The sequence below is a fragment of the Liolophura sinensis genome, chromosome 8 (assembly GCF_032854445.1).
Source record: "Liolophura sinensis isolate JHLJ2023 chromosome 8, CUHK_Ljap_v2, whole genome shotgun sequence".
NCBI lineage: Eukaryota > Metazoa > Mollusca > Polyplacophora > Chitonida > Chitonidae > Liolophura > Liolophura sinensis.
In genome coordinates, this window is record NC_088302.1 from 53,266,609 (window position 1) to 53,287,833 (window position 21,225).

Here is a 21,225-nt window from a genome sequence, read left to right on the forward strand (position 1 = left end):
TCATTTTTTTCCAGCAGTCCTTGATGCGTGTCACACAGGTGCAACGCGCGCTCTACTCATGACACCGGACAGGCGACGCAAAGTGGGTCAATGGAACGTGCGTTTTTGAGGCTATGTTCTCATTTTAACCTTGTGTACATACTACTCAAGCTATGACCTTGAAAATTGGTCAGTACATTAACAAAAGCATGCCATTTGAATGCCTAAAGTTTGAAAGGGTTTGAAAAAAGGATAATGGAGCAATGAAGCATCAAAGTACAGCCCATTTTTTTATGCCCGCCAGAAATATACTAGAAATTGATGAAGACATTTTTAGATGTGCTAGTATTGGGAAGACTTCTTTCGCACATATGAATTAAATTCTTCCTTATGCGTACTGCAGGGCTATTTACACTTTGAAAACACTATTACCAATCATAATCATCAAGCGACCATTCTTATCCGACTTCCCTAACCGATTTTTTTTTTTTTTATTGCCCAAGACAGTTGTTATGAAAGAAGTTTTTGGCTTACCCAAGACAGTTGTCATGGAAGGAGTTATAACTACAGCAGCTGCTATGTGGGGAGTTTTTATACTACGACAACTGTTATGGAAGATGTTTTTATACTTACTTACGACAGTTGCTATGGAAGGTGTTAAGACCTTTTTTATTTTCGGAATTTTAAAAGTTACCTGTGGCAGTTGTTTTGGAAGGTGTTTTTAGGCTTACCTCAGACAGTTGTTATGGAAGGAGTTGTAGCTGGACATGGTGATGAGAGCTCCCCAGCCTGGACCCAGAGAATAAAACACCTGTAGATAGGCCTCTAACCACACCTAAGTGATTATGAGCCAAAAAAAAAAAACACAAGCCATTCATTAATTCAGATTTCCTTATCTTGCATGGCGGCAATTGATGCCTAACTTGGCTTACTTCTTTCCTATGGAAGATTTCGGGCCTTTTAAACGACTATTTTTTTTTCCAAAGTTTACAAAAATATTTATATATCTACAGATTAAACAATTATTGTAAAATATCTTACTGCTTGATATTTACATCCCCAAAAATAGTTATACCCAATTTAAACACTACACATTTTGTTTTTCAAACACAATCTATAATGCCCAAGGCTCGCAACTCTTCCATATTAAAAAGCTAACACCATTCTGAAAGTCTAAAGTTAGAGGATTATGACATGGGTAAAACAAGAAGTGGATGCCCTGCAACCTGAATATTTTTCCCAACAACTTACAAATACGAAGAAAAGCCACTGATTTCAAACAGAATAGATTATGTCTTGTTTCATAGTGCATCTGGCATCCACTCCTTACAAGAAAATGGAACAAGCATTGTACAATTTATATACACACTCTGTTCATAGCCAGCTAAAAGAACATTCACTTTGTGTATGAGTGATGATGAATATGATGTGGAAGACAACAGTACTTCAAATGGACAGTTACAGAATTTCCATCACCAGGTGTTACAACATGTAGATCATTTAAGATCGATATGCTCAAAGTTATAAACACAGTCGCACAAAATATCACACTCCCTGCCAGAAAGTTTTTAAAATTGTGAGGGAGATCAAACACAGCACGAATCCAGTCAAAATTTCTCACTGCTACTGCTTCCACATCACATGATGAGGCAACGCTGTTATCAAACTAGTAATTGTTGGCACCTTTTTACACATTGATTGGACATACTATTTTTGTGTTGTTCTGAAACGCTGCAATCCTCCTGGGCAGCTTGGAGTTTACAAAAGGCTATACATCCTAGTGTGCCTAAACCACCCCAGCCTGCGCAGGACGGTGAGCCTCATGCTCCGTTAACACAGGGAAGTATCTCCCAGTGACTGATAACACACTCCTAGCTCTAGTCCATTCCCAGACAACAAATTCCTCACTGGGGTAAGGCTGTTCTGCACCAAATCCTAGATCCAGGAAAGGTTGAACACTGAAAATTGTCACAGCGTTGCCCCCTTGTTCAATGGTAATGATATACAATGGGTCTTCAGGGTGCAGTCCCTGGACAAAATCAACAGCAATGAAATACTATGTCAAGAAAAAGCTGGTCGCCACAACTTGGGGGAAAAAAAAATTTCTCATTTCCTTTTTGAAAAATAAAAAAATTGATTCCTTTTTTGTTATCGAGTCCAGATTTGAAAGTTCGTGAAATTGAGTATATATATACATAAAAAAAAAAAATTAAAAAAAAATTTCTGTACATCAGCCAGAAAAGTAACATGCAGCTGATTGAAACGCACAAAAATGATGCTTTTCTTGTTTTTCTTCATTACATGAAAAGTTATTCTAATATCGATAGAGAACGGGGAAATCGCTTAAGAGAAAGCCAAGCAAAAGGGAAATGACTATCTAAAGAAACTGGGATTTGAAGAGAGATGACTGTGGCCAGCATTGGGCCTGCTTTAAGGTCAGATGGCGAGCCAGCTGATTTAGACCCTTTCCCAGCTTCCAGTGTGTAATGTAGCCTGAATACATGTAGGAATCACATACCTTCCTTCAACCTGTCATCTTCAGGGGTCGAATTAACACAGTAAGGTAGCTGGCAGACACTTCGACCTCCTCCACACAAAATGTATAGCCCAAGGAAGTTACACATGAGATCAAGACTTCGAGTTTCACAATAACATAAGGGTGGTAGCAAAATGGAAGGATATCCCACTTCATACTTGTTTAAATATGTTCATTCTTTAATTTCCAATTTTCATATATTTTGAACGAAAATCTTCAAGGCAAGTACAGCAAAACAGCCCAAATAACCTACACCTGACAAAGTTTCTAAAAATTAACTTTATATATCCCAAAGAGTAAAATATGACATTAACTTCAATAAAGAAAATGGGATACCCTGTTCTAGTGCCAACCACAATAAATGAGTTTACTTTCCGAAAGATTTAAATAGAATTTAGATTTAAAGTTTTAGTGATCAGTTTGAAAAACATGGGAAGGTTAAGAACTGGAGTTTGTGAAATTTGACACTTTACTGTCTCGAAGCCCATCACCTCCATGAGGAAGTCTAGAGCTGTATCTATTCCCCCCAAGAATAAAATTAAATCATATTACATAAAGTATCAACATGAAATAAGATACATTCAGACAAAACCATGACCATCATTACTTGTGTAGCGAGCAGAGGTTTTCTTGAGAACATTGCCAAAATCATGCTCTTACACAAAAATCATGGTAGGCAGTAAATCTGGTCATGGACTCTTGAGAGACATTCTCTTCAGTGGTTTCGAATTTTTGAGCTTAAAATTTTTATTTCTTTTTAAATAACTGATGATTTAGATTTGGTAAATGGTTTGGAGTGCATGAAGATTGAAATGGATGGCAATAAATTAATAGAGTCACAGTCTATTAGTACTGAGGTCAATGTATCAGATGTAATGTTAGTGGAACTCTACAATTCAAGGTTAATCACAAAAACTGGAAACCCGAAACCAACAGCTTTTTGCATCAGGTATTCATGTCTGATGCAAACATCTCTCAAGTGCACCCAACATGTCAAAGTGTTCCATCATCCCTATTGATTATGGATACTGCCCTTGTTTGGACCGCTAAGAATGTGTCTAGAAACAAATGCTAGCATCAGTTGCACCATTTGAATGATTTTATATGCTGTAACAGTAAAAATGCATTGAAGCAAATGACAGATCTTAGATTTCACATCTTAAAAAATATAAATTATAAAATGTTGAGATAATTTATTTACTTTTCGAAAAACAGACTGTTTGAAAAAATTGACATCTTTGCAATGAATGCTAGACTTCATTTTGATTTGTGCTTTTTCGTGTTGGATGATCCACTAAACTCAATTATTGGCAACAACATCGCCCGTCAGCTGACAAATCGAGCAGAATTTTGATTTAGCCTGGAATCCTTTTATTTCCGATTGCAAATAATTTCTAAAACTTTCCGTTGCCTTTGTTGTACAGTGTCTGAGAAAGTACCACAAAACCATCTCCAGCAGATGGTAACAAATAACAACCTTTTGGCCTCTAAGCCTGTCATACAGTACGACCAGAAGGGCAAGCGGGTGCCAGATTCATGCTAACTCATGTGTGTCACTCATACACTCTCCTGCTACACATTAAATAAACCTTTTAACTCTCTGGCACCCGCTTTCTCCAGCCTAGACAGCTTGGCACCCCATCAACACATCCCAAACGTTACCTGCTTAGCGTCCGGAGACCTTCCGCTTTCCCTCCATGCATAAATCTAATATCAGACACTGGCAACGTAAAGCCGAAAGTAAAAGGATGCCTGACAAACAATTTCCACAATTTACAGTGGCCATCAAATTCATGATCTCTACTTCATTTTTGCACAGAATTATAAAATAATTGTTCAATTTCCTAAATTGCTACTACTGTTGAACATAAGGCCAAGTTTTCTAGAAATGCCAAAGACAAATCACCATTTTGGATTAAACCCACGATTGAGTTGTAGTGACCAAATGAATGTATCGTGCCATCAAGCCCAGTCTCTACTTCTCAATGCTGAGATAAGCAGAGATTTTAGATCATAAACACTGCCCACTTAATGCCGAAAGTTGATGGTCGATACATCATGCCATTGGCCAAACCAGGACAGTATCACTAAGAAACTGGGGACCAGACAGTTGAAGCTACCTGAAAACTGGCCAATTTTTCCCAGCGGGGAGTAATGAAATAGATTACTCCATCCACAGCACCGGGTAAAGTAGCTCCACGGATCAGCAAGATTGTGAGGAGCACATAGGGTGCAGTAGCAGTCACATAGGCCGCCTAGACAAAAGAACACAAAGCAACTTATATTAAAATGCATTCAAGTCAAAAAGTTCTCTTTGGTAAAGGACTGACTGAAGTTTATAAGCACTGAAAACTCCTCAAAGCAGAATGTGATGGACAACAAATCATTGTCCAAAGATCAGTTTCAAAATAACTTATGTATTTTCTGCATAAAAATCCCTAAGTAATTTAATCGTGAATCAATAGTTCTTATTTTCTCTAGCAATTTTGTAAAACACGATCACCATGTCACAATGCAGCTTTCGTAAATCAATCCACAAAATAAGATAAAGCCATTTCCTTTTTCACATCCACAGGGAATATATAAGAATAACCATAAAGGTAACAATGAGATTGAAGTTTAGCATGACTTACCGCTCCAGAGCTTTTGACACCTTTGCAAAGACAAAAGAAGACAAGAGTCCAGGCACAGAGTAGAGATACAGCCAACTGCCAGCGAACACCACCAATGTTGTAGAACCCATCAGAAATGTCCAAGACGTTGTACCTGACGACAATACACAAAGTCTTAGTCACTGAATCCAGGAGATAAGTTTCATTAGACATAGCTTACATCAAGTCATACATAAACTCAGATCTGAGAAAGTAGGTGAATCGTGGTTTGCCCACTCTTGATACATTCTAAGGATTCCACTAGTGAATTCACCTATGAAGTTTCACTGAATCTGGCTGAGTTGTTTCAGCAATACGATGTACGGAATCCAAATATAAATTTTGAACACACAAAAGTAGGTTAAGTCAGCAAAATATTGCCAAACGAAAGTTTATTTGCAAAATGTTGGGAAAATGTTTCGTTTATGATCTTGTTTCACATTAATTTTATATATCCATATATATGTATAAATATATATATTTTCTTTTAGTTATCCATCACAACAGCCATAATTTGTAAAATAACTCAGCAATAAAAAATCTACTTACTGCCAAAACTCTTCTGTTGAAGTCATCGTCTTGCCGGTAAAGTTGCGCGTTTCTGCAACAGTGTTGTTCAGATACATTGAAGCATTGGTAAACATGGAATCATTCTTGCTGAGCAGGTCTTCTGTAATACAGTTCTCCGTGTTCCAGTCATTGTCACATGACCCCCATGGTAGCTCTGCCCTGAATGTCATGGCAATGTAGTACATGACCCAAGCCATGATGGTGTTGTTGTATAAGGCATAGATGGAGGTCAATACAGTACTGGCCAGTCCCAAGCCTATCAGACAAACAAAAAACAAACAGGACTGTTTACACATCATCTTCAGAAGTGTTTAACAACATGTTCAATTGGTGGTGAAAGACAGAAGATATTTATGTTCTAAAAGTGACACGTACTTCCAAGCCAGAAATTAAACAAAGCTTATCCAGCCAAAGGTCTCAGACATACATGTACATATTATTTACTTACCTCTTTTATTGTTGTTCAATGCCATACTCAAAAATTCAGTGAGTCATCACAACACAACGACAGAAAAATGTTCTACATAATAAGGATCTATCAATACATACGCCTTTACAGACTGATGTCAAAAATTTGATAAAAAAAATTCACAACCACTTGAAAAATTATGAACAGCCTATTCTATAGTCTCTACTCTGATTGGTTTTTGTACGCATTACATTCTCGATCAGTTTCTCATATTCACATTACCTTTAAACAACGGACAGATTTTCCAGATCTGTAGAGGGCTGAGACTGAGATATTGACCCAGGGCAGCCTCCATGAAGAACATGGGGATCCCACAGATGAACAAAAACAGGAAATAAGGAATCAGAAATGCTCCTGAAACAGAAAGAGCATAAAACATAAGACAATACACCTACAAGAGTACACAGCGTACACTGATATAAAATCAATGTCATGACTCACTTCAAATTAGGAAAGACAAACTTGTCAAAAAAAAAAAAAAAATTTACCCTATTTACATGATATCAATTAAACATCAATTGCTGAAATTAAACAGCAGGAGATCAGTGCGTTAAATTGCAATACAGCTGGATGAACATTCACAAACCAAAACTACAATCTTGCCTCAATTACATGTAATTCAAAATCTACAAATAAAAAGTTTACGTTCCACGTAGAAGTTATTCATTTTATAAAAGTTACAAATCGACTTAAGGGTAGAGAGTAAAAGGGAAAAAAAGGACAAAGAATTTCGGGTTACAAGGGCCTTACCGGCTAACGTCACATTTCAAAGGAACTGTGTAATAAAACTGCCCTATGATTTGCTATCAAACCGGATTTCACACCAGCTTCTCTTGATCACTTTGAAATTGTATTAAACCACAACGGCCACGGTAATTAGAACCCCGCTTGTGCAAAGACGAGAGATAACAAAAATGATTAATGGCTAACTACGGGAAATTCACTGTGACACCACCAAGGCTTGCACGCCATGAGTCTTCCTATAACACATGTCATGTCAGCGTGGAGTACATGCCTTGGTTCCGCAAAGATGCCGCGAATTTCCACTCAGCTCGTACTAACCTCCGCCATTCCTCATACACATGTAAGGGAAGCGCCAGATGCAGCCCATTCCCACCACATAGCCAATACTGGACAGCACAAACTCGATACTCCGGCCCCATTGTCCGCGATTAGCATCCGGTATCCTCAGCGTCCCCGTCATCTTTGTGGTCGATCTTCCTCAGCAAGTCTGTAATCTAAACAGAAAAGACAAATTTCTCCCTAAATATACACTGGTAGTTACCCTTGTTACTTGAAAAGATCAGTAAAATTGTACAACACAAACACATGTGGAGCCGCAACTATTAAAATGTGAAAAGGTAAGCCGTCGCGAGCCGAGTGCAGGATACCCGTAGTATCTTTTCACTGACCACGATCGAGTAGCAGCCTGTCTTCGGTTCGACTGGCGCTTCTGACGAGCAATGGATAAAATGGTTTTAATATAAACGTTATCCCTTGTCCGCTTTACCACGTACACCACCCCGCGCCAGACGCATAGACTTCTCGTCCCGACATTAAGTGTTTCCTTCCCACATAGGCGGCCTAGCCACGCCGATATCTATTAATCCCGCCATTATCGTGCACAGCACTATTCTTCCAAGAGGCCCAAGCTCTTTCTCCATGGCAAATCCGGCAAAAACCGCGTGACCCAGCCTATATGTAAATTTTACCCCCACCCTATCCCAACCCCGAGTGAACAGTTGTCTCATTTTACATAGTTCAGTTTGCCCTAGAAAAAATCTCATGATAGTTGCGGTCCTTTCTCCTCGAGTTCTCCGAACAAACAATTACACGTACTTCCATCTTCCGTCCTTTTTCATCAAGGGCCCCAATAAGAGCATTATACAGCTCTCGTGTAAAGAAGTTCTGATTAGTTTGCTTCCCGCTTTGTATGTTATCCAAAGGTTCTGAAATCTAAATTGCCGACCACAAACTGTAAAACTCATCACATCAAGTATCAGGCTCTGTATTTTCCTTCATAAAAGCTCATCCACCACCATAACGTTTTATCCAAGATATTATGCAGACGGTCTCGTGAGTTTGTCCTCCTGGTAACATCAACAGCTTATATGTGTGATTGAATGGATGTGATTGTATGGATATAAATGTTTACCAGCAGACACATGCATGGATGAATAAAACTTGGTACTTTTGTTACCATTTTGCTGCCAGACCATTCGTCCAAGTATGTCCAAAAACAAAAACAAAAAAAGACAAAAAAAAAAGTGTCCGATAGAAAAATGTAATCCAATGACCTGTTCTATTCGAAAGAACGCAGCAACTTTCAGAACCAGTCCGGAAACGCTGTGGTTTCGTATAGGTATACGGTAAGGTTATACATGTAGTGGGTCTAGAGGTCAGATAGCAACCCCAAGCGTCAAGAAAATCTTGGGCAAAATGTCGGGTAGCGGTCATTGTTTATTTTGGTCTTTCACGGCTGTAATCTACGAAGTCCCTCTCTTGCTACAAAGATGACTGTGACCTGTCTAGTCCAACACTAGATGACAGCAAGCCAACATTCCACGTTAAAACTTTTAACACTTCAACCGTCATGGACATAAAGCAAGCCTCTGTGGTGATCTGGGCGACCACTACATGTTGTGCAGTCCACAATAGCCCTTAGTTATGTCGGTACACGAGTACTGCAGTGAACACAAGAATCAAATGTAATTTATGGAAGTGTTCATGTATATTTGCATAAGCACTCATCCTGAAGACCACAAATGCAGCTTGTATATAATACGGTATCGTATGTATGAACATCCTCTTCACCGTGAAGTAATACTGGGCACAAGAAAGAATTTACGTCTTCAAAAAAACGCACCTTCTGGCATTTCCTATATAATGCCGATTCTGTTCGCTGGTCCGTTCTCGTTAAGTACTGTGAGTGTAGCCGTAAACAGATACTAAAAGTTGTTAAAACCAACAACATCTACGTATAAATCATTAAAGGCATCATTTTCGACAATCCTTCAAAGGTTTCATTTCTATTATCCTTTACACGTATTATTTCTGCAATCCTTCAAAGTTGCCATCTCTGAAATCCTGGCAATCAGCAGGCGAACTTACCTTCAAGGTTTATGTGGTCGTGGTAAACAGTCTATTTCGTGGGTATACTTCTGCTCTCTCGCATCTGTTCATCACACTGAACATACGAAAGCAAACTCTCGTCTATATCCCTGCTGTGGTGTCTACAGTTCTATTGATTCCTCTACCAATATCCAGTAAAAACCAGTTACAACCGGAGCATCCAGTATGGCGGGAAATCATTATCATGGTTTCTGCACCTCTTAAGGCTAAACTGGGTTATCGTAGCGACACCCCCCACCCAACCCTCCCGCTTTTAACATGTCCAAGGGTGCAAGTTCTGCATAAACAAAGAAAATACATCAAGTCCCGCAGCTAAATGCTATGACATTCTCGACAACGTGCTAAGCGCGAGATAAACAAGACCTGAAATTCAGAAACGGTCAAAAGATCATGCATTGGCCGATTTTCTTATACAGGACCAACTTTTTAACCACCATTGTACCAAATAACAGCTGCATGACAGTTACTGAACCAGCATGCTTTGGCAGGCTTCCATGTACTTTCGCAGTTTAAAACAGTCGGCATAAATTTCAAATATATCCACAGACCGGTGTGTAAATGTCATTGTTTTGATCATAAAATAGTTTTTAACACACACACAAAAAAAACATCTTTCGTGACTTCTTGTAAACATACGTCAATTACACGTCACACTTCTTAATGGCTCGATTCCATTTCATACTATGACAGCGGTGAACAACTCTGAAAGATACTTTGTATGGATATCTATACGTAACAGTGATGTAACCATGCTGAGCCCAGACGAGAGTCGGCTACAAGGATCACACTGATTGAAGGGAAATAAAACGCAAAGGCGTGCTCTCTTCTGCAATACGAGCACAGATGTGCAAATGTTGTACGAGAACTAACGTGCAAATGTTGTAATACAAAGCTATGTTACAGTTTTCACTGCTGAAATCACTGACAAATGTTCTTATGTCTTCGCTGAACGCATTTCTGCAGCATTCCACAGCTGGAAAAAGAGGTACACGGCTTTACCACGTTACTTGTATAGGGAGGTGGGGGGGGGGGGGAGAGTATTCCCACATACTACGTCTGTATATTAAACGAACGCCATTTGGGACGGTCTGCAGGAAGGTTGTGTGTTGGCTAGTAACACTGGTCTCCTCCCATCGTAATGCTAGCCGCAGTGGCGTAAGTGAAATATTTTCGAGTACAGCCTAAAACACCAATCAAAATGATAAATTGATAACATCATTTCATGATTTATTTTAATTATGGCTGTTGCCGTCGGAATTTATCCAGTTTTATGCTTGTGTGGATTTACTAGGTATGACGCATGGGGACACATACCTTGAATCGGTAGCTGGGGCGATTACGAGTACGGACACTATTGGCGGACAGCAGTTTAGTGTATTGGAATGTAGAGGTGTTTGAGGTAATCGCATGGAACATGGCTGTGACAGTATATGTAATCACAGCCCAACAGAGCTAATGCAAAGGTAGTCTCGTACGTGTACTAAGAATTCGTCGGCGTTGTTTACACGTGTTATATTTTCTATATTCTTCTTCCTTCTTCCGTAGCAGAACAACAAACGTTTTGCTGCAGCCGCGATTTATCCAAACACCAGGCGACAGCTGCAACAATTGCCCCTGGTTAAACCCGCCTCTATACATAAATGTAGCTGTCGCATAATCGTGCGCCTGACATGATTCGCTTGACAGATGGGCCATTCGAAGCAAGCAGTCCCTTCAGCCGATTTCAGTCGCATCGGTGCTCGTCACAGTAGATACGCAGACTGCACTTCGGCCAAACCCCACAGCCCTCCGCTCTTACAAGGTCTTGCCTGCAGTGTGATTATCTATTACAAGGAAAAATATTATTTTCTGTCCACTTAAAACAATGATTATCATTAGTTCAACTGACTGAAACAGAATGAACAAGACTTGCAATGAACTTTATTATTAACATTCAACAGAAGTCGACCGGTTACTGTTTTATATATTTTTTAATGCCACCCGCTTTTGTTACGCTTTCCGTTTTCAGTCCACCGATTGAAACCTAGGGCGTCAGACGACGGAAGGCGACTGTCTAAACAGCTACCAGCACTAAAACTAACCCCCACCGTGAGATGTGATACCTAGTACCGTAGTTCTTTAACTCCTAATGTCAACAAACCTCCCCGGTATCCACTACTGGGTTCCAGCTGTGTTATTCGTAAGGATTTAACTCAGAACTAGTCTCCGTATCCACTGAAGTGATAGATCCACAAACCCACTGCGCCCTGTGCAATCGATGTTATCAACACAAATCATAAAGGCAGACCGGTTTACCAAAGACCTACATGTACATGTTGGCCTCAGAGTGAAGGTTGGATAGGCAAGCCGCGTAAAGCTTAGACCGGAATCCACATGGCACATCTACGAATGTGGACTTCATTATAAATAAAATAAATAAAATGCCGAAAGGCGAGTCCAATGAAGAGTTTTTGTGAATTACTTGCCAAAATTCATAAAAAAAAAAAAGAATTGTATCGCCGTGAGAATTGTACTGCCGTGAAGTCTAGCGAAGACAAAATTTTCTCACAGATAACATCTGGATTTACTGGACTCTCCAGTGTAGATCTGCACACTTTTATCACAAGAATAACAAGTGTTATGTTTTATCACGAACCTCTCCTGGAGCTGAACGGGGTGGACAACCGACCAGGACATTGAATATAACTGACTTTAGACTAGTAGTAGACTTTATACGCCACGCCAAGCCAAGAGAATGAACTATGGCGTTGTTTTTGTGCCCTCGCGTACTTTGCGGATTGCTCTATTTTTAAGCGAATTGGTGTTAATACTAACAGCTGTGCATGCCGTCTATATTCTCATATTGATATTCTCAACTGATAACAAGTCGGTGAAGATAAAAATGCCGTTACGCTGTTTACAAACAGAAGTACTCCATCAATTCACAGGACGTAGAGTTGGTCCATAGAATGTTTACATTCTATGGTATATACTAGAACAATGTAAAAGTAGCACACATTAATTTCTTAACTTTATTTGCTATGCAAATTCTCAAACCCACTTGTCCAGGACAATCAACACTACTTCGAAATCCAAAATCTTAAGAGCTGAAAACTTATCTTCTCCCATTTGAACCTTCTGCTGAATAGCCCTGCAGGTTAAAGAGTTTAGCTTTTTCAGTACAAAATATACAGGAATGCAACATTTTAGTTCGGGACATTTTGATGCACAATATTTAGGTGTCCAACAGTATTTCATGCGACATTCAGGCACACCACATTTCGGCACATCAAGCTAATTCGGTCTTCCTCTTCCACCTACAGAAACATAAATGTGAAATAATTACAGACCTTGGCTTAGAATGTATCTATGGTATTGTTTTTCACTTTAGTTTCTATGAAATGATTGTTAACTTACGTATGTGTTAAGAACCTAAATTCTGAAGTTATAATATTATAGCTGTTTAGTCAAATTGTGCAGTGTATAATGTCTGAGCCAACCAAATAAATCAATGCTTACACCCTTTAAAAGGCCAAAACAGGATAAGTTTGTCCTACTCTGTAACTTTATGTTTTACACCTTAGTATAAATATTGCCAATCTGATTGTTCACATTGAAAATATAATGGAGTAATATGGAGTAATGTACAAGTATTTCACTGAAACTGCATCATTTATCTTTGTGTTTTACTATCACCCTGTCCACAGTATAAATGGATCATTCTCTGCTCAATGGATTGGTTCAACTCCTGATAAAATATGGGTCAAGGCGAGCCCAATATCATTGCTGACAGCCACTAACAAGCATGGACAAATAAATACTCCAAACAATACAAAATACTGTAAATGCATTATCCTTTTGCTTTGTTCTTGTATCATTTTATCAGCAGATTTAAAGCATAAATATTTGGAGAACATGAAAGTTTGTCTGCACTTGTGATCCAATAACTTCATCAAAACCTTTCTCAACCTGTTCCAAACCTTTAGCATAATTCAGGTAATGCTCGATATAACTTACATCACATAACAGATTTACTGCATAACATGTTGGATGTTGTCATAAACATACCCCAGAGATTTGTCACTTTTGTCATTTCCCTTGAATGTGACAGGTCTTTTTTCCTTGCACCAAAATATTGGCTTGTCTTCACCCTGTCCCTTGAGGTTATTTAAACTGCGACCATAAAGAGTGAGTGAGTGACTGAGTGCTTGGGGTTTAACATAGTTAATTTTTCATGACACCAAAGGAGTCTAGAGTGCACATAATGTGCCTCCTTGTTGCAGGACAAATTTCCACCACTCTTTTCTCCAGTGTTACTTCACAGGGACAACTTACCGAAGGCAAGTAAGCCACACCGCCTAGCCCTTAAACTGATATGGGTCAACAAGTCGTTGCACTATCCCCTTAGTGCTGAACGCCAAGCGAGCAAGTTACAACTTCCTCTTTTAAGGTCTTAGGTGTGACCCGACGAAGAACTGACTCTGTACCTACCGCCTCCTGAAGCAGACGTTTTTCCAACTGTGCTTTCAGCACAAACATTTTAAACAATACATCATGCTTTATAATAATTTCGAAAATTTAGCACAAAACAGGTCTGGTAAGTTTGCACAGTCATGACTATCACACTTACCCTAAATGACCTAAAATTTCGCCCATAAAAGTGCACTTTTAGAGGCAAACAAATGTCAGAAATTATTTTTGGTGCTGAAACTTACAATTTTCAAATACAATATCATCTATGTCCTAAGCAAACCTCCGAACACTATTCCAAGCTCAATGATACTCTCAGAATTATGAAAAATGGGGAAGTTAATTATGATCTTGTAAATGTACTTTAATCAGTCCAAGAAATAACTTACACATTTACATTATGGTTATACTGGTGATACTACCAAAACTGCACTGTACATTGTGCAGTAGGTGACAAAACAGTCTTTATTCAAATGATGTGGAAATTGTCGGTAGCAGTGTTTTACACCTCATGTTTTGCATTTTTAGCCATCTTTAACACTTCATTTTCAAACACATCCTATTGTCTTTGTATCAAATTTATTTATTTCATTTGATTGGTATTTTACGCCGTACTTAAGAATATTTCACTTATACGACGGCGGCCAGCATTATGGAGGGAGGAAAGCGAACAGAGCCTGGAGAAAACCCACGACCATCTGCAGGACGCTGGCACACCTTCCAACATATGGCCTGAGAGGAAGCCAGGCTGAGCTGGACTCAAACTCACAGCGACTTTATGCATTGGTTAGAGGCTCCTGGGTCATTACCCTGTGCTAGCGCGCTAACCAACTGGGCCACGGAGGCTCCTCTTTGTATCAAAAGATGAGCAAATAGGAGAATGTCCAACCCGCAAAGTCAACTTTCTAGTTCATGTCATGTATCTTATATATCTTTACACCCTCAACACAAGGCTATCTCTGAAGCTCAATACAGTTGTTGCCTAGCATTTCACCAGGAAGTACCATTCAACACTGTCAGTTCATATTAACTTTTCTGCATAAAGTGACATTAAATGGTTAAAAAAGAAGTGCATTGATGGTGTTTATGTGAGCCAATAGAGCATACTGATAATTTCATTCCAGTAATACTCCATGTCTGCTTTTCTGGTGCACAATTTTCCTTTGCAAAAGTGTAAAGTGTATTATTATTGCTAAAATTCCATAAGCACTCTGTATTCTGGAAAAAATAAATGAATGGGAAAAGTTTTCGTTCTAGTAGCTGACGCAGCTCCATCATCATGCATGATTACCAGTCCCCATGTCAGATCAAAGCTACTGAGCTGCCAAAGGCTTCCCCACATGATAATATACAAAACACAGGTTGTCACGATGCAGCCCTCGGGTATATGCAGTATTAATGTCTTAGCTCAATACCTTTCAAATAACAGGTAACCCCTTTTAAAGGAGTAGAGGCTATTTTTTGTTTTTTGCTTGTTACTGAAAGCTGGCCAAACAAAATAGTAGTCACAAATGCCCTGGTTAGTCATACATGTCACAAAGAATGTAGATCATTAGATAGTACTTTTTCATCAGCCACTGTTTAGGAGAAGCAAGTCTAATGACATGTATATTTAAACATAACTTACATGTATGTGCTACAGACTTCTACTTTAATTCAAACTTCTTTGCCTACTGCACCTTTTCTGTCATAGGCATCGCCTGGAGGCTGGGTACGGTTAAAACTGTCCATCAAAAGTTAGCAAGCTTGAGTTTTACAAGGAAGTTGTAGCAGAGTTCAGTTTATTGTAGTACAGATAATTTGTACATTAAATGAATCAAGGAAATGTAATGATTTTTATGATTTGCTTCGAACAGATTTCACCCAGAAGAGAGTTCACATATCTGGTCAGATCACATGACCCATCAGTGTCTTCCCAAAAATGTGTCAGCTGACCTAAGAGATGAACTAAGTAACATGATAATCTCCTTTCTATACCAGTTTGTTGTATTTAGGCAGTCAGTGCTCATGCAGTTTAATACTGTTAACTTTTTCCACATGTTTGGTTCTCACAGTGTATAATTTACTATTATTATTCTCTCACTATTCAAGGTCATTCTCAAGACTTATGCAACGGCTGCAGCGTCTTCATCGAGTTAGCCCTTGGCGATCACCGCACCTGATTATGTACATTTCAGGTTGGTGTCATGCTCTACACATGGTGTGCAATCATCCCTCTCCAATGTCACATCCGGTTTGCCTGGGCTCAGTTCAGTTTTGAGAGCGGCAAGGGCAGAGTGCACGTAGGTGACAGGAAATGTTAACAGGCTATAAAGATATGAAATTTTGGTCTAAACAGTTAGAAGGAATAAGCTGTGTTGTGCGTTATCTTTAAAAAAGATCCTCAGTCCAAAGCATACAGTTTTGTAGTTACTTTTCTGTGCGGCATCTTAAAGCCCGTCTCTGCCTTATGGGCATGCAAGGTTTAGACCTGAACAGAAAATGGAAACCTCGATATTTCTTTATTGGAATTTGAATATGGCCTACTAAGACTAACATGTTTTGAGCTCGTCATGACTCAAGGTACATGTGTGGATGGACATTTTTCGTATATTTCACCATGGCTTTGGACTTATATTCTGATAGCATAGGGGTACAGGGTAATGCTGTTGGCATGGGGGAATTGCCCATGATGCATTGCGAACAGAGCTGGTTTTACATGCAAACACTGACAATTGCCTGCTGATGGAAGAGGGAGAGTTGCATACACGAGATATTGAAGTTCAACATAAGTAAAATCATGCAACTTGAGAGCATCGAAAGCTCCCCCCTGTTGTCAGTATTATCCAATCAGACACGACTTATTTCTATAACCCAAGGACGCCTCCGTTTCTGCTTACGTCATCCAAGCACTGGTTTGCCTGTTAATCAGATGTGGATGGGCTCCGAGTGACGTGACATCAGGTTTCAGGTTGCTCCAACATGGTGCATTCCAAGGCTATCTAGTAATTCCTTACTAGAAGTTAATTTATAGAGTTACCAACCTGAAGTATGTCAGGGAAAAAGACAGTTGTGAAGGCTAGGGGGACCCTACTGTTAGTTAATGAGCTCCTTCTAAGATGTTCATTGTGAAGAACTACTTCTTCGATGAATTTATGTCACTTTACCACGTGATGGCATAAGCAAGTTTAAAATTCCCGAAAAAAAAAATATCTGAATAGGTCCGTTTTCACCTGTTTCTGAATAATTCAGGTTATATTGTGTGATGTCTTTTCTTTTAAATAAATTATTATACAGTTAGCCTTATCATAAAAAAAATTATTGTTTCACAGATATGCTGGTGGTTTAAGGGGTTTATTTCTGTGTGTTTTCAACTGTAAGAAAAACTGCATACACCCCCAGAAAATTTCACCTGCACAACTTGACTTTCTTATTATGAACTATTCAACACAATATCCAATACTTTAAATACATTATTTTCTACATCTCCAATAACTTAGTGTTTGATTTTGAAGGTGGAAATATTTCATCAAAATGTGAATAAAATTAACATTAAAGTATTTTTATTTATCGTTGCTCTTTTCTATTTATAACAACAGGATAATATGCTATAATATTAACAAAAATTACGTATAATTTTTCTTTCTATGATTCAAATACTATGATAATCAGTATGTCCATTTCTCGCAAATTTGTCCACATATGCCAGCACTTTGCCTCGGCATCACCATACGGCTACCATTACAGAAATTTTCCACCACGTGCGTTCAATTCATTCAAGATTTCTTCTAACACATTTGATGTATCAAAATACTTTTCCAAGAGACAGAATAGTTAAATCAGTAGAGCTTCTTTTCACGCACATCTTAGCGAAAGAAATAAGCCTACCTCACAAAAGAAGTCTGTCTTCACGTAGTCTGCAAATGTTCGGCGGTCTTTGTCACGGGCAGATGGGAAATGTTGCATTCTATATTTCGATTCGGCTGACCGCGAGTCTGCGCAGCTATAGCTTATTTCATCGATATAGGCACCGCGCTTAAAAGCCTTCGAAAAAAATCATCACGCGAATTTCAAATCAACCTAAATTAATTCAAGATATTTTGAGCGAATTACGTAGGACATGCCAAAAAGTTAATTTATACATATAATTTATGAGTAAATCGCCGATCCCAAAAATTTAGGTTTATTCGACATAGCCCACATCCAGTACATCAGAATTAGTATGGGCAAACCGATTCTGAAAGCACTAACGACCGCCCATAATAACAGAGCAATGCCAACAAAAATAGTTCTGGACTCATGGGGAACGTGAAGTAGTACGTGAAACCTTTGACTACATATTTTCATTTCCTTTTTCTACGCGACAACAGCGCGAGTAAAACAGCAAATGCCCGGATGTCCGCGGAATTGACGTGACCGAAGCCAATCAGTATACGCGAGACCAAGGGTTATGTGAAGATGGTCAACATGGCCGCTCACAAGAAAAATAAGCAAGTTTCATGGCTTTCATATTGTCAATTTGTTTTAGATATAATAATCGCCGGGTTCAGCAATTCTTCAGTGTTTTGTGCAATATATTCACACTGTGATACTCGTGTGCTTTGGTGTTTGGGTATACGTGCATAAGTGCGTCCATGCAGACAAATAAATTCCCCATTCCGAAATAACACAGTATAGAAATAGTTAGTGCTTTACACAGTATCATGAACAGTATATAGTTTTAGTGCCTCGTGGTGGTGTAACCATTAAAACTTGTATATCCACAAACGCACAATAGTATATACTAATTAAAATATGACTAGCCCCTAGCTTATAAAATCTCCATAAGTGGAACAGTCACGTGGATTTCGTCAACTATGTCTACGTGGCTAGGGTATTTAGCAGCCGTGCATGAAAATAGCCTGCATCCAGAAAGTCTAATGAAATAATTCATACCCATCTAACCTTCTTTCAGACGCCAACGCCATGTGCCTATACATGCACAGAATATTAAAACATTATACACCAACTTTAAATTTAGACCAGGATTCATCCGTGTTTCTCAGTAGAAGTTTGTAGGTTCTATCATTTACATGTTTTTTATTGGTTGACTTATACCTGAATGATGTTCAACGATTATGCACTGCCAAATATTTGGCTATAAACGCGCCACTTCAATAACGTAAATTTCATATCGTAGACAAAAATATCTCGTGTATGCAGGTTTTGGTTCAAATATACGTTTTAATCCCACATATACGAAAAATTAATATCTTTGTTCAGAAATCTCTGCTAGTGAACGCAATATTGTGTAGAGATAGAGATGTTCATAAATATATCAATATAATTTGTGTTCACCTGTGAACGGGCTCCAAAGTCTCTGAGTACATAATTAGAATAGACATGCACCATCATATATGTTTGTGGTTCAAAAAGTAACTATATATCAACCCCATGTAGCCTTAATGTATAGTGTGTGTTTTTGTCAAAAGTACATTAGACACGAACGTGTGTCCCATGCTAGTGAAGCAGAGTAAACCCTCGTGTACATACAAAACATTGTCTTGTCAGTGTTCTTGTTGAAAGGTAGAATATAGACACCACTATGCAGTGCTTTGTGTAGAACATAGTTTTAAACAAACTGAGTATAGAGTATGCAAAATGACGTAGTCTGTATATTCTTGTGGTTCACAAGAGTATAGCGCAGACTCTAAGTTATAAAGTTCCCAATTAACGAGCATATATACAGGGTACCTGGTCTTGTTCCTAGGCCCAATGTTGGCCACCACGTGTTGTAATAGATGGTGTGGATTGCATCTTCAGTCAAATATCTGAACTCTGAATGTTCTTAAAGGAAACTTGTGTCTTTTAAAGCATACATAAACATATATACTGGCATGGGCGAGTGTAAAAGTTTGTTGAAAGTTTTTTCCGGTCCTCAATATGCGCTGTTCATGACCATGCTTATGAAAAGTTTATAATATATACGCAACAGAGTGGTCCTAAACAACACACATTTATATATACGCAACAGAGTGGTCCTACACAAAACGCATTTATACATACGCAACTGAGTGGTCCTACACAACACACGTTTATATATAGGCAACTGAGTGGTCCTACACAACACATTTTTATATATTCGCAACAGAGTGGTCCTACACAACACACATTTATGTATATATGAATACCAAACGTGGGTATACTATCCCTAATTTTCAGTACAACGCTCACAAGCACACGCAGTGTCGGGATACTATTTCATCTGCCATGACCAAAGGCCCACATAATGTAGCTGGTATCCATGGAAACGGGCATATGGTAGCTAGCATCGCCACTGGCCGCTACATTCAGGTTTAGTCGTCCTTCACGTGGTCTAATTAAGGTCAAAGGCTTAACCTTTGCCGTCCTTTTTACACGCGAGTGCGTAAGTCATCCATGCATGTCAAATATATATATATATATATATATATATATATATATATATATATATTTTTTTTTTTTTTTTTTTTATTTGATTAGTGTTTTACGCCGTACTCAAGAATATTTGACTTCTATGAATATTATTGAATTTCCTTACCAATATACGTAACCATATATTAAATCCAACGACAACAAACAATTTAACCCAGTAGTTATTTCAGAAAAGGGATGGAACTTTTTGTTGGATACTTTATAGATGGGTATATACATTGAGTCTGAGTATTTTATTTTTAACTCAACAATATGACCCGGTGTTTAATTCCCTCTCTCTATAAAGTTTTGCCCACCATCCTGCAAGTAATAAAGGGGGAGCAGGACTGCGACGTGATATAATTTAAAACGGAAATTTGGCTTGAGGACAACCCGGCCTTGTCCTAAACCAGAGCGCGGCCACACGCAAGCACACACGAACACATACAAAAAAAAAAAGAACCAGACCTTGCCTGTGCTTTGTTTTATTAATCTGCTCAACACTGTAGAACAAGAAACATTTTTTGGCAATGGCCGTATCAGCTGGTCTTCTGCCATACCACTGGGGTTATCCTTGGAAACTTCCATGGCCGAATGACCTCGTGCCCGTACGTGAACTACAGGACGATCCAATAAATCACGCCCTCAGTGGGCAGCCTAACATCGCCATCGGTGCATGACCTTACTGGAACCTCCGGCCATGGACAGGAATGCGTCAGTCGTATGGAGCCTTCATGTACCGACCGGTCGCCAGTCGTCTTTTTACGAGGGTCTAGAGTATGGTGTTGCTAGATCGCCACTCCGACCACGTTCGTCGTTGTAAAAGACAAGAAACTTCACTTTGTTAACGTAATTCGTTTTATTTGTTTCGAAGCAACAAGGCCTTTGAAGTGCCTAAAGAGCATCGCTGCAGATATATGTTCCATACACGTATACCACGTGCAAATAAATCAATATGTATAGATGTTGTATATCATCACAACCAATTATGTTTCATCCCGAAACGTGCCGTAAACACTTTCCTTTTC

At 38.9% G+C, this 21,225-nt stretch overlaps 1 protein-coding gene across 3 annotated transcripts in view; it reads right to left on the minus strand.

Moving 5' to 3' along the window:
• LOC135472363 (sodium- and chloride-dependent GABA transporter 1-like) overlaps positions 1 to 21,225 on the minus strand; it is a 31,709-nt gene that overhangs the window by 8,992 nt on the left and 1,492 nt on the right. Inside the window, exons 1-7 of one of the 3 annotated variants that reach the window (XM_064751836.1) lie at positions 17,654 to 18,019; positions 7,268 to 7,443; positions 6,428 to 6,559; positions 5,716 to 5,992; positions 5,149 to 5,281; positions 4,636 to 4,770; positions 711 to 814 (exon numbers count right to left, since the gene is read on the minus strand). In XM_064751836.1, coding sequence (XP_064607906.1) covers positions 711 to 814; positions 4,636 to 4,770; positions 5,149 to 5,281; positions 5,716 to 5,992; positions 6,428 to 6,559; positions 7,268 to 7,409 — 923 coding nt within the window. In that variant the 5' untranslated portion in view covers positions 7,410 to 7,443; positions 17,654 to 18,019. Of the gene's footprint in view, positions 1 to 710; positions 815 to 4,635; positions 4,771 to 5,148; positions 5,282 to 5,715; positions 5,993 to 6,427; positions 6,560 to 7,267; positions 7,444 to 9,316; positions 9,546 to 17,653; positions 18,020 to 21,225 lie in introns of those variants that run through there. The other 2 variants (XM_064751835.1, XM_064751834.1) reach the window with 2 other exon arrangements.